We start from the raw sequence: 13,562 nt of genomic DNA, 5'->3' as shown, positions 1-13,562 counted from the left end.
CTCCTCAGATGTCACATATGTGGAGCCTCACCGTGAAGTTCTTTAAGAAACACTTTTTCTACACGGTGACAGGTCACTAATTCCATGTAAGTGGCGCAGACACGCACACAAGAGACTCACACGCATGCACAAACACATGCCAAAGGCATTTACCAACACAAGCATCTCACAGAGAAGTATCTCCATCAAAAACAGCCCTCTCTCCATCTGTTAAACAAATAGGGAGCCCCTACAAAGGTGTGCAAAAGAATCCACATGATCAAAGTGTATGAGAATGGCAGCCTTGTCCTGGCCTGGCCATTATCAGGCCCCATGAATGCCTGTCTTCTCCTCTTTTGTCGGTCGAGGCATTGACAGTCACTCACCCGGCAATGACTGTCACACCAGCGCAAAGAGCCAGCCGCCGACAGGGGCCAACCACATCAAACGAGGCTGTCAAGGGGCCCTGCTCGTGAACCGTGGCAACAAACACCTCCTGATCCTCACCTACAGCTCAGCAGCAGACACCCACCGCTGTGCTCTCAGCCACTGCCTCCACTGAGAAAAGATGTACTGCCTGGACCTCATTTCCCTCTCTGCAGCCCCCCTTCTCTCTTTCTCTCCTTCCCTCTGTCAAGTAGTGCTTGTGTTAACCTCCAGCCTGCCGAGACACAAAGGGCTGCTAAAGTGTTTAAGAATGCTTTATGGATGCATGACAAGGGGAGGCTGACACTGCTGGGGGTCAGAAAGTATACAGGATGTGAATGAGATACATTCAGTTTTTACTTTCAATTTGGAGCTGAGTCACACTTGATTTACCCTGTATGAGGTTTGAACTTCTAAAGTTGACTGGAAGAAGAAGACAATAATTTTCAATGGGCTGTGACAAGTGCTTTGGTCAAGTCAGCGTGAGTGCAGGTTGCATGTGTGCGCTACCAGCTTCAGATTACATTAATGGCAGTAAACCTCATATGCAGTGTTGTTCCTCAATTGATGATACGTTTATGTTAAGAACCACAATAAGTGTTTAAAAGTACGTCCTGTACAAGTCCTGAGAGAATATTCAGGTACAATGTTGTCGTGTTTCTGTGCTTAAAAAGTAGCTCGAAACATTGTGAATTTCATTTGACATTAATTGTGATATTTCTTGCGAAGGACTTATGCAGCTTTTCCAGCTGCATATTCATGATTTATGACTGCACAAGCAGGGAGTCAACGCAAGTGCTGGACTATCAAGTTTCCACTTATTTTCTTGTTCATATAACCAGTACACAAGAGTGTGATCATAACCCTTTTGAACTAAGCTATATACCAAGCCAATGGTTTTAAAGTAGCATGACAAATATATTTGACATCTGAGGGATGTAAAATAACATAAATGTGACTTTAAATGTCAAAATATGATCCAAAACGTGTTGCTCGTGTAAATGTAGGACACTCGTTTCCACCTTGGTCTCCTGTTTGACCTCTCCTCCTGCTTTGATCGACTGTGATGAGACTGCCACCTGTAGGCAGGCAACATAATTCACTATTTATTTCAAACTACTGTGAGCTATGAACATTTTAGCCACTTAACAGACAAACAGGGAAAGCAAACCTTTATTTATTTTTTAAAATATATTTAACTGTAACAGATGGAAACTTTGTATGACCTGAGCCTTACTTCTGACTAGCTTGTTTAATTTTAAAATGAACATTGCGGATGCTTTTGTCCAAAGCGACTTACGGTAATTCATACATACACTGATGGTGGTGGCTGCCATGCAAGGTGCCGACAAGCCCGTCAGGAGCAATTTGGGGTTCAGTGTCTTGCCCAAGGACACTTTGACATGCAGACCAGGAGAATCGAACCAGCAACCTTCCGATAAAAGACGCTGGCTCTACCCCTGAGTCACAGCAGCCTCATAATTATGTTCAGTGTGCACATCATCAGTTACATTCAAATTCAACTGTCCAATTTGTAATTTTTCAATGACAATACAAAATCATGCACCATGTAAAACAGTTTTACTGTCAAGCTTAATTACTTGAAATTCATGAAAAAAAAAGAAAATCACCATACAGAAACACAACATCTAATGTTTTATCTTAACTGAATTTTTTTTAACTAAACTAGTGTTCCTTTTTAATCCCTTTTATGCCTCTAAACTTGTTTTACCTCGTTTATTTGTTCTTTTTTCAATGTAAAGCACTCTCAGCTGCATGTTTTCTGTATTAAAAATGCTATACAATAAAGATTGATATTACCATTATTGTCATTGTTAATATCAATATTTTTACACACAGCATGTTTCAGTGTAGGCCTATGTGAACATCTCAGTTTTAAACGTATTGACAGTTGAACATGTAAATCCAAAACCATGGGCCTTATAGAAAGTGCAGTGTGTGGCCAGGAGAGTCTACTTACTTTTGGCTTTGCAAGCTCCTCAGCTGACCCAGATATAGGTTATACTGCATAATGACATACCTCAATAAGCAGTTATGTAAATTATTAGCCACATCGAAAGTTATCCCAGCTGAACTGCGTAAATATCCATGACTATCACGTGGAAAACGCACAAATATTAGCACATTTCCACAACACGCGCTCGATTTATCTGCGATCCTCTAGCCACGCCTTGACCTGCGACGACCGCTCCTCCGCGACTAGCTTGGTCTTATTTAAGATGGCGGCCTGCTGCTGAGAAGTAACGCGGTTATTACATGTCAACATGTCACTTCTCAGAGTTTGTGCCTTTGCCAAATGTCTGACCCGTCGCAGTTTGTTTGAGAAGTGTGCTGTTCGCGTGTCGTTTGCGGACTGCGGGCAGCTGTGCGTGTCGAGAGGAAACGGCGCAGTCAGACGAATATCAGGTGAGTCGAAGGAGTCTCGTCTCACATTGGTATCACAACCTGTACAGTAGCTGTATGATGGACAAATTAGCCCAGTTTCGTCCAGGACTTTTGTGTTTCGTGCCAAAGTGCTCACACGTGAAGTTAACACCGAATAAATATAAAATGTCGGACGAGGGTTAGCATGTACGGTTTGGTAAAAACGTTAGTGAGTGTAGCTCTGGATGTTGTGTTAGTGGTCAACGGTTTGACCGCTAGCGTCAGTATTGTCTTTTCTTAAGTTCAGTTTGTTTATTGAAATGACCTCACATCATATAACTGTCACTTATATTGCTAGGGACTCAATGTGAAAACCTTCTGGGCCCCAATGATTCCCAACTTTCAAATCTAGTAACCACTTCATTAAGAGTACACTACATTAACCGTTGTAGCCGTTAGACTGTGTGGTGGGTGAAGCTCAGGTGATGGAGCCAGTGTTAAACCAATTTCAGTGAACCATCAGATTATTTGACCCAAATATTAGACTACATGCCAACAGTGGGGCCCCTAACCCTTAGCCACTAACCATTAAATCCTATTCAGGTTACAGAATCTGCTGGTCAGCCAAGAGGTTGGTAGTTTGATCCCCAGCTCCCTCTCGTCCTTCACAGGGCCACTGAAACCTGCATGTGGGAGAAAAAAAGAGCATAACATTACAAGTAATCGCTTTGGAAGAGGAGGGATATTTATATAGGATGTTATTCTACTGTAGGAGTGGGAAATCACAGATTAACTCACAATTCATACTTTTCATGGTGATGTTGCACACGATATCGATATTATCACAACGCACCAGTTCTACGATCATCAATACATCGCAAGACAATCGTCTAACAATACATAATAACATTAGGGTTGACTGATATGTTTTTTCAGGGCCGTCACCGATATCCATTATTAGTAATCAAGGAGACCAATTATACATAAATATATGATATATAATTGCAGAAAATAACCACTGCACATAATGTGACTACAACTGTACTTAAGGTTCACTGCATTGCTGTGTTGGTGTCACAGAATTTGCCGTATCGATATTTTGTCCCATAGTCTGCAATGTTTATTATAACCTCTAATGGTATACAACTGCTTTTTCAGAGACACCCTTGCATCTTCAAAGAAGAAATGTTTCGTTTGTACTCCCAAAGAAAGAAGAAGGAAAGAAACGTGTACTGGAACAGTCTCAGTTGTTGGACGGTATGTTATTGTTGATGGCAGGTTGTCAAACTGCTACATTTCAGATATTTGTACCCTATACTAAACCAAAAGTTGTGCTTTTTAAATAACTTTCATTTCATATTAAATACTGATATATCAGTTTTCTGATTGGCTCTCTTCTCCATATGCTGCCATTCCAAACTTCATTTGTTTACTGTTTTGTCCAAGACTCCTGATGGTGGCTGGTGCTGGAGCCTCATGTCACAGTGATTGGAGGAAAATTATACAGTATACCTGACTTTCTCAGGCGTTTGCATTTCTTTATTGGTACCTACAGTAATAAATATCCATGACTTTTGTGCTACCAGCCTGTGATATATGAATACTTGCTCTGCCTAATCAGCTGCTGTAGCCTGTAGTTCATTGTGTATTTCATTGTTTTACTCTGTAAAAGCCTAACCAGTAACCCAGATGCCTTTTCTATTTCTCCCTGTCAGTGCTTGAGGCCAGGATCGTCCAACTTCAATCTGACGTTGTTGTAGATGTCCAACATGCAAAGGTGCAATTTGTTAAGGCCCACTCCCCCAGAAAGGTTAAGGTTTTCTCTGATAAGGATCCCAAAAGCTCACAAACAGTCAATGCTAAATCAGGAAAGACTGTTGCTAAAGGAGCCTCTGAACCCAAGCCAAGCCGCTGGATGAAAAAATTAACTGAGGAGAAGAAGAAGCTGAAGAAATGGCAGAAGAATGTTAATGAGAAACCTACAGCCAAATCTAAAGGTAGCAAAGGCAGCTCATTGCTTTCTGGTCCAGAACATAAAGCTTTATCTACCACAGCTAAAAAGACTGTGAATAAAGACTTGAATAAGAAGAAAAGAGATCACACAACATTGTCTGATGAGATTCATGCTGAAGTTTCTGCAAAGGCTACCTCTACTGCTGCAGCAGGGACAGCAAAAGGAAACCAAAAGTACTCTAAAAATCTGGTTAGCCGTGAAGAGCGAGCTGAGGCGGGGAAGCTTCAGAAAAGCCTTGATCAGACAGTAAGCCAGTGGACGTCTTTAAGTAATCCAGAGCGCCTGCAGGAGGACAATGGAGAAATTGAATATGGGGAAATCCAGCAGAACATGCGCTCTTACCTGGAGGCATGTGTGTTTGCTGGGAACGTTGAGAAGGCACACCGTTTCCTACTCAGCCAGCACAGACTGAAACGTCGTAGATATCTGAACACAGACATCTACAACATCTTGATTAGGGTGTGGGCCAAGAAGGTGAGTTCAACACTTTTGATGTACAATGAGCCTATGTGGGTGGCTTTCTAGACAAAATAAGAAAATGTATTTGTGTGTCCCAGGATATATATTTAAAAGGTTGGACTAATGACTGAAAACTAGCTCTTTTTTGGCTACTGCTCTTTTATGCGAGGTCTTTGTTAACCAATTTGTTAACCAATCAAAAAGACAAATACAGGCTGAATGGTCGCCCAGGCACATGTATATTTTTCCTAACAAGATGACAAGCTCAATACAACATTTTCTGCATTATTTGCACTCGTGAATGAGAGAATGTGTGAGGGTTTGTGCACATTTATTACACAATAGACCACTTGAATTAAGTTTTTGCTCAGAAATTTTGTTGAGTTTAATTGTCACTTGTTCTCTTGGTGCCAATAAACATTCTAGAGTAACCACTGGTATAAAGTGTAAGTGGAATCAAAGTTTAATGGTTCTTCCATGTCTGTCTTTCTCTTATTATAGGGAGCATTAAATCAGATTGGCCGTGTGTTCATTATGTTAGAAGATGCTGGTCTGAAGCCAAATCTGGGATCCTACTGTTATGCCCTGGAGTGTATGGGCCGCATTCCCAACTGCACCCCAAAGACCGTCACAAGGTGTGTATGCGCTCGGGGTGGGAATCTCTAATCACCTCACTGGGTTGATTCTGATTCAGAGAGATAAGATATGATTATAAATGATCAATGCATCGTGATGGGATAAAAATTATTTTATTTCTATACATGATTGACTTCTGTCTTGCTGTGTTACGACTTGCTACTTTAAAAAAATAGTGTATTTGTGATGATACAAAAAATTAAACAGATAACTTTACTTCCATTATCTCTGCTCACGTTCCGCCATCCCCATCAGATTGGTTTAGCTGTGAAGATATATATAGTGCGGTCGAACAAAATTCCTGCAGGTGATCATAATGTTGAGAGCTGAATTTCCAAATTGTTTTGGACTTCTACATTTTCTGTATGTAGACAGTCTTTCTAGAGAAACACATGATCTAAGAATCTATTTCTCCCCACTCCGAGGATACGCTCACACACACCCATCAATGAGGCACATGAAGAGTTAGGTTTGTGATAACATTTGACAAGTTGGCACATTTGTTCAATATCACCTCATATTTAACTAAATTTCTAACACTGTAAGGACTGTTACAGATTTACGTTTTAAGGAGGACAGTGGCAATACAGAGGACCTACCAGTAGGGGTCATGTAATGCTCATAGTTTACACTTACTGTATATCCTTTCTGAGTTCTAGCATATACTAGTGCTTATTTATGATCATAGCTGTGATTGTCAGTATGTATGGCTGTTTTTATCAAGAAATAGTGATGTCAGTGAAGAAGCAAAGTGTGTCTCTTATTTTGAAAGCATCTACTGCATTTCTGTCTTGTATTTTATTATAATCAAGCAGTTGTTTTTGTTTTGCACTTGCATTCAGCAGTGATTTAGTTACTGCCAGAGCTGACAATTACCAGTGAAAATTGTGTAAAAAGCATCAGTATCCTGGTTACAACTTTGATACCATATAAATCCTAATATTTAGACAATCTCTCTCTCTCTCTCTCTCTCTCTCTCTCTCTCTCTGTCTCTCTCTCTCTGTATCAAGTATACAGTAGTATAGTATAACAATTCAGTATAATATATTGCACGGCATGTTATACAGTCTGCACACTGAGGCTCAAGATGCAACAGGTATTTCAGCTCAACAGTGTGACCGTGCATGGGACCTGGTTGTGTTGTAAAATCATGATGCTTCTGCTCTGGATAGCCATGATGCTCAATCTTTGATAACCCCTAATGAGTATAGAAAAGACAGTGATGTATGCGCTCTCCCCATATTACTATTTTAACTCAAAATGTAAGAGTTGTTTATATTCTTTGCCATTGCCACATCTTGTTCATTGTTGTTTTTATCGTTGATTTAGCTGAGAGCACTGTTGGTCTGCTGCTGATTTGACCACTTTGTTCAAAGAGATTTAAGGAGGATTAAGGAGCAGCATTACCTCAAGAGTCCCTATTACGGCCTCTGTAGTAAATCTGTGACTTAAATCAACTATGCTTGTTCTGATTTTCCTTTTTTGTTTCTTGAGCTTTGAGTTTTGGATTTTATTTTATTTTTATCTTGTTTTCTTTAATAGTTTTTGCTTGTTTTATGGTCTGTGGTTCTATTTTAATGATAATCCGGTTTACTTTTGTTGCTGCAAGAATATTCCATCGGGATGTTTACGGTTTCTCTTTGCTGTCATGGCTGCGTCGTGATCGGTTCAGTTGTTGTTAAGGCATACTTTGAGTTCAATAGTTAGGTGTTCTCCTGTATTGAGTAGTTCCTAATCTCTTATACTTTGCACTTCAGTTGCAGTTGCTTCTCCTCATTGTTAATATTGTTTCCTTAGCAACTATCTAATCTAACAGTTGTTTCCTAATTTTTTTTTGTTAATTGTAGAGGTTTCTGTAATGATTGTTGTAGCTTTATACAAGGCTTCATAAAATGGTATTTGGTTGTGGCAGCATGCTGGCAGTGTTAATGAGGTTTTTGCTTCGTCTAATGAAATTGTTACAAGACAGCAAACTCTGCTGACGAGTATTGTAGTGTATTTTATTTATTTTTGCTCAGACAACCAGCAAGTTGTTGCAACTCTTTCTGCAACCTTAAAGGTCAGTAGCCCAGTTGTGTCTCTGCAGTAACTAGGTCACCCTGACAAATGACTTTTAGTGTTATTAATTGAGTTGTTGTGACACTGACTGTGTATAAGCCCCACACTTAGATTTATTACATGACATTTAGCACATCAGTATACACCTACTGGGCACAGCTCACAGCTTCAGTGGAAGACTACATGTGTCACAGCGTGTGAGCCTATTTGATGGCTGCCAATACAATCAGCTGGCCTGCTGCCCAGGCAGTGGCAGGGCTCATATTGAATTTTCTTCTTTCTTTTTTTTTCTGAGGGGCCTAACATAAGTCAGGAGTTATTTTAGCAGGAAAAACTACAGGGCGCTGTGGGAGTCTGTTTCATTCAGCCTAATGCATGTTGATATATAGACCTCTTTGACCATGCATTTCATAAGACACGAGCCGTGACCCAGTTCAGGAGTTGTCCCCTTTGCAGTCTGCATGTTATTAATATATCATAACATGCAGACAGGACTCTCTTTTTCCAAAAGCTCTTCTGATAGCAGGTGGAAAGTATGTTTTGTTTTTTAAATCTGACAATGGAGGACACAAGTGGTGTATCCTTCGTGGCCCTTGGTATACTTAAAATCCCTTGCATGCTGGCCAGGTGCTAAGTGGTGCGTTCAGACATCAACTCCAAATGAAGTCCATTAATAATTTGTGCCTCTGTTGTATTTATCAGGTTTTTGTGTTTAGGCTTTATATAAGTCACTGACATGAACTGGACTGATGAAAAAAAGCTGTTTAAGGTATAAGTAAAGTAAATTGCACTTAGAAAGCTGGGCATGTTCAACAGCAGATAAGATAGTGGATATAAATGGAAGGTGAATTAATCTGTTTACTTGAGCCTAGCTGGCTTATGAACTTATCAGCCAGCCTCAACTTATCACCACACATATTGGTACTGATTAAAGCAGCAACAAAGAACTTTTATTTATGTTGATTCTGGCATCCCCTGTGGACAAAAGTGGTGTGATCACCACCGCCTCGAGATGTTGATCTGGCTAGCATGTGCTTTTTGTTTTGAAAGAAAGAAACAATGTACTCTTGACACACCGTGTCTGTTTGACATAAGAACCCCTCTTTTGGAAAAGGAGAGCAGGTTCAACCCACAGCCTTCAGTCTTCCAAAGGTCTGACCTTCATGGGCTACCTCCTTCAAAGAAAATACAGTGTGTAGTTTCTAATCACAGCATGCAAAATAGCCCACTTCTTCAACATGATTTTGCAGTGAAATGATGAAATCTTAACTCCCCCTCTTGTCTCTGCTGGCTTGATTAGTTGTTTGAGAGCTTCATCATCAGCCTCAGTCACGTCGAGTGATGTTGCACAAACCACACGCACGCACAGACATACATACTTTCCTCCTGTACCCTGGGGACATCGCCCTATGTGGCATGGTCCAATAGCAGGACAGGTGGCACGGCAGTAGGGAAGGCGGTAGGTGTCTGGTTGGTCCATCGATCACTGTAAGCCGATGCTTTTATGACATTGTTCTGCAGCGGTGCACTTGTGCTCAGTCTCTAGCCAGCAGCCTGTCTTTTTCTCATACCCTCCTCACTAGCATGATTTCATCTGTCACTTAATTTGTTTGTTGTCTGCCTGTCCTTTTCTGTACTGTGTCGTCCCTCCCTTTATCATTGCCCGATAGCTGCTCACTCCTAGTATCACTCTTCCCTCTGAATTCTCTCCCTTGCAGCATCCTTGCCCTCAGTGTAGGGTGCAGTCTGTTCCCTTCTCCTCTGTCACTCTCTCTCTCACACACACACACACATACACACACTTATTCCTTTAAGTTTTCCCTTTTGTAAGTGCTGTGTCCTCCAGAGCTCTTTGCTCCCTTGGGTGCAGCAGAGCAGTCACCAGGCTGATTATGCTCTATCTTTCAACCTCTCTGCTCTCTTTGTTCCTTTGGACCACACTGCCAGCACCCAGGCTAATCCTCTCTTTGTTCAAGGCTCTCTCATTTACTCAGACTAAAATTGCACATTGCATCACAAGAGACTCCGAGCCATAAGTGAAAATGCTAAAAGATTTGACCTCTTTGGCTTGCTTTAGAAATAGTTCCAAACATCCACTTTATAACTTTAAACTGGATACATTTGACAGGATATTATAATACGTGTTCTTTTCTGTATTAAGTCGCTCATGTGCAGAAGTCTGCTCACTTCCGATTAGATTAAGTCGGTGAAAGTTGCTGAGCCAAAGTTTCCTCCAGGTGGTAATTAGCGCGCCAGTGTTAGTCATAATTGTCTTGAGGGAAAGGTGTGCAGGGTGAAGCAGAGCTCTCTCATCCTCTGTGGTCGATGGCAAATGGGTTTTCCTCACTGATGCCTCTCGGCTGAGTCATGCAGTTCTGAAGTTAACCTCTAGGGAGCAGTCCAACCAAACATGGTCCTCAGTCTTTGTTAGGCTGAGGCTTTAGTGCCTATACTTCTCAGTGTGCCAAGTGTGCATGACACTAACAAGGTTTTACGCCTGTAGACATGCTACATCTGTAATTACATATATAAAAGTACTGCATAGTATACACTGTAGGTCATACAAATGGATACACACGTTACTTGGATCATCCAGTTATGCCAATATGCAATGGAGAAGTGTGAACGAGACAGCTTGTTATTAAGTCTTTCATGCTTTGTTGCCAGACAGTATAATTATGTAATTTGTAGCACTCAAACTTTTTGTCTGTGCTTCGTGTTAATGTTGGGCTTCCTAAAAAATTATTGCATATGCCCCAGACTAAATCAATATACAGCTTAGTAACACTTTTTATACCAAAAATTCATGATTCATTGACACAAATATTCATCAGCTGGCCCCTGAATCCCACTTATGGCGGAGGATTAAAGATCCACCAGGCTGAAAATATTAATTCACAGGGCTTCTTTGGTACCATATATCAAATCGAGTTATGGAATAATCTTGTTATTACACCTCTCATTTGTATTCCAGGGACTGATTGCACATTGGCATTATCTGCATTCTGCAGTCCACTCATGGCGACTGTGTTCTCTCTAGGAGATCTCTAGGAGATTGTGTCTAAATAAACATTTCACTGGTGTCGTCAGTGCCCATCTGGCTCTGGATCAAACTCATACTTTGAGTCTGACAGAAAAGCCTGTCAATGCAAATACTTCAATTGATATTCTGCAACTGTCAATAAGGGAAGGCGAGAGATAGACAATGATCCTACAGACAGGGGAGTTCTTTTTTTTTTTTTAAGCTGAATTAATCAGAAGCCCAGCAAGTTATATGATTATCTTGCTCCAAATCCCACATCAACAGGCAGGTCAGAAGGTTGAACCCTGAACCTCGTGATCAGGCTCCATAGTCGGCTCCATTTTAATAACCGTAATCTCCCTCGTAAATGAAAATCTACTTCTTGTGTCATCCAGTGGGCTGGTTTTCTGGTTAGCTTCCCGAGTACTAAATCTGAACCAACACTGAGCTAACCATACCTGGAAAGGATAGGGTTAGGGTACAGTACTGTAATTACTTGCAGCAGGGATAAATGTAGGTTATGTTTTCTTAATCTGTAAGTATATACAGTATATGTGTTCTAGTCTCTTGTTGACAAAATAAGAAAAGAAGATTATATTTGGGGGTACCCCAGCACAGGTTTAAGAGGATAGGGCTGCAACTAACAAATTCATTTCTTTATCCATTAATCTGCTGATTATTTTCATGATTAATCAATTATCATTTGGTCTATAAGATGGCAAAACATGTGAAAAATGCTTTTCACAGTTTCCCAGAGCCCAAAGTGATGTCTTCGAATTGCTTGTTCTGCTCAACCAATAGTCCAAAACTCAACCACGTCATTTACTATCATAAATGACAGAGAAAAGCGGCAAATCTTGACATTTAAGAAATGTTGGATGTTTTTGCTTGGAAAAACGACTGAAATGATTCATCGATTATCAAAACCATTGGGGATTAATTTTCTTTCTATCAATTAATTAACTTATCGTTGCAGCTGTTTTAGTGAATTATATGTGTTTATTGTTGTTATATTCCAGCTTTGTTAGCCACAGGTATAACACACCGTGGGGATAAGAGTATTTCCAATTTGGCTGCTAAACAGTATTTATATGCTATTGTGAAAAGGCAAGCAATAAATAAATGAACAAAGGAAAAACAGCTTTTCTGTCCGTCACGATATCAAGCTAGAGGGTATATTTTTCAGACTTTTTAAAATATTTGGCCTTTTTGTGGCTGTAATTGATAGGATAGCTAAGGGGTTTGACAGGAGATGAGGGAGAGAGGGGGTTGACATGCAGCAAAGGGCCACAGGTCAGATTTGAACCATCACTCTTCACAACTGAGCTACTGGGGTGCCCCTTTTATGACTTTATGAAGCATTGACTATTGTTTATTCAAACATTCACATAAATGTTGTTTTGTGAGAAGCATAAAGCATTTCCTCATACAGCCTTTGTTGTAGAATGATAAAAAAAAACCTTGCACCTTGTATGTCCATGTGGATCCTCTGTAGTTGGGATAGGAGGTGAAGTGCTACAGCTATACTGTACTCCTACATTCTCGGTGTTCACTTTTGTTCCTGTGTGAAGTGAATTGCAGAGAATTTACCATTGCTCCTTGGTTTTATCCTTTGCAGGTACCACATAGACTATTTAGACACAGTTCATGCCAAAGTAATGTGTTAATGTCTCTTAGTAAATGTGTGTCTGATAGCTTAACAACCAGCTCTGTTTACTGCTGCTATAAAACTCCCTATTGATAATGCTTCAGGAAATTTGTACTGTTTGAGCTCATATGAGTCATTGAGTAAAGACTGGACAGCATGTTTCTTTTCCAAATCCAATTACTCAGATTTGAAAGCCAGGAGGAGAGTTTTGAAGAACATCCCAAGGTCCCCACAATTATAACATGGCTAAAATCTGCTTAAGGGCCAATGAAAAAACTGGTACATCAACTGTTTGTCTCTGTACATCCAGGTGCCTGAACCAGATGGAGGAGGATGGCCTGTCTGTGGATGATGTGTTCAGTCAGTGTTCATTCCGGGAAGATGAGAGAGACATGGTGCTGAAAGCCATGCACATCGTCGAGCCCGACTACCAGCCGAGCCTCAACGCGACCACTGACGAGTGCTCCTTACCGCTGGTTCAGGACTTCTACACGCAGGTATTACAGGCTAGCTTTGAACTTCACCACACACTGTATGTCAAGAATGGAAACTTAATTGTAAGTTTTTAGTTATAAGCAGTTATTAGTAATTTTATTGAAATCATATCAATAGAATGGCATCAATTCTGTTGATTGAATTACATCATCATAATGCAATAATGTCAACCACAATATGGTGACAAGATTGAGGTCATAAATGGTGTAGAAATGACTTAAAGAAATGTCTCCACAAACTGCAAAGGGTTTTATATGAAAGAGTGATAATGTATCGCTGGATAGAGTTATTCTTTGAAGACTGAGTCTTGTGTATGTTTTGAGACTCAAAGCACTAGAGAGCTGCGAAAGCTGTCAAAAGGCTCCAGCGTGACTACGAAAGATTTGATTGTCACCCCTTCACAGCCAGACAGGCACTGGCCTATTTATAGTGAGCCAACT

At 40.5% G+C, this 13,562-nt stretch overlaps 1 protein-coding gene across 1 annotated transcript in view; it reads left to right on the top strand.

Annotated features, from left to right (window-relative positions):
- The first annotated feature begins 2,608 nt into the window (after window positions 1–2,608).
- polrmt (polymerase (RNA) mitochondrial (DNA directed)) overlaps window positions 2,609–13,562 on the top strand; it is a 49,896-nt gene continuing 38,942 nt past the window's right edge. The window contains exons 1-5 of the mRNA XM_084355784.1: window positions 2,609–2,832; window positions 3,949–4,047; window positions 4,506–5,278; window positions 5,765–5,898; window positions 12,938–13,124. Coding sequence (XP_084211910.1) covers window positions 2,691–2,832; window positions 3,949–4,047; window positions 4,506–5,278; window positions 5,765–5,898; window positions 12,938–13,124 — 1,335 coding nt within the window. The 5' untranslated portion in view covers window positions 2,609–2,690. The remainder of the gene's footprint in view (window positions 2,833–3,948; window positions 4,048–4,505; window positions 5,279–5,764; window positions 5,899–12,937; window positions 13,125–13,562) is intronic.

The sequence above is a fragment of the Pagrus pagrus genome, assembly GCF_965226575.1.
Source record: "Pagrus pagrus genome assembly, chromosome: 6".
Lineage (NCBI taxonomy): Eukaryota > Metazoa > Chordata > Actinopteri > Spariformes > Sparidae > Pagrus > Pagrus pagrus.
This window is presented reverse-complemented; position numbering and strand designations above follow the sequence as displayed.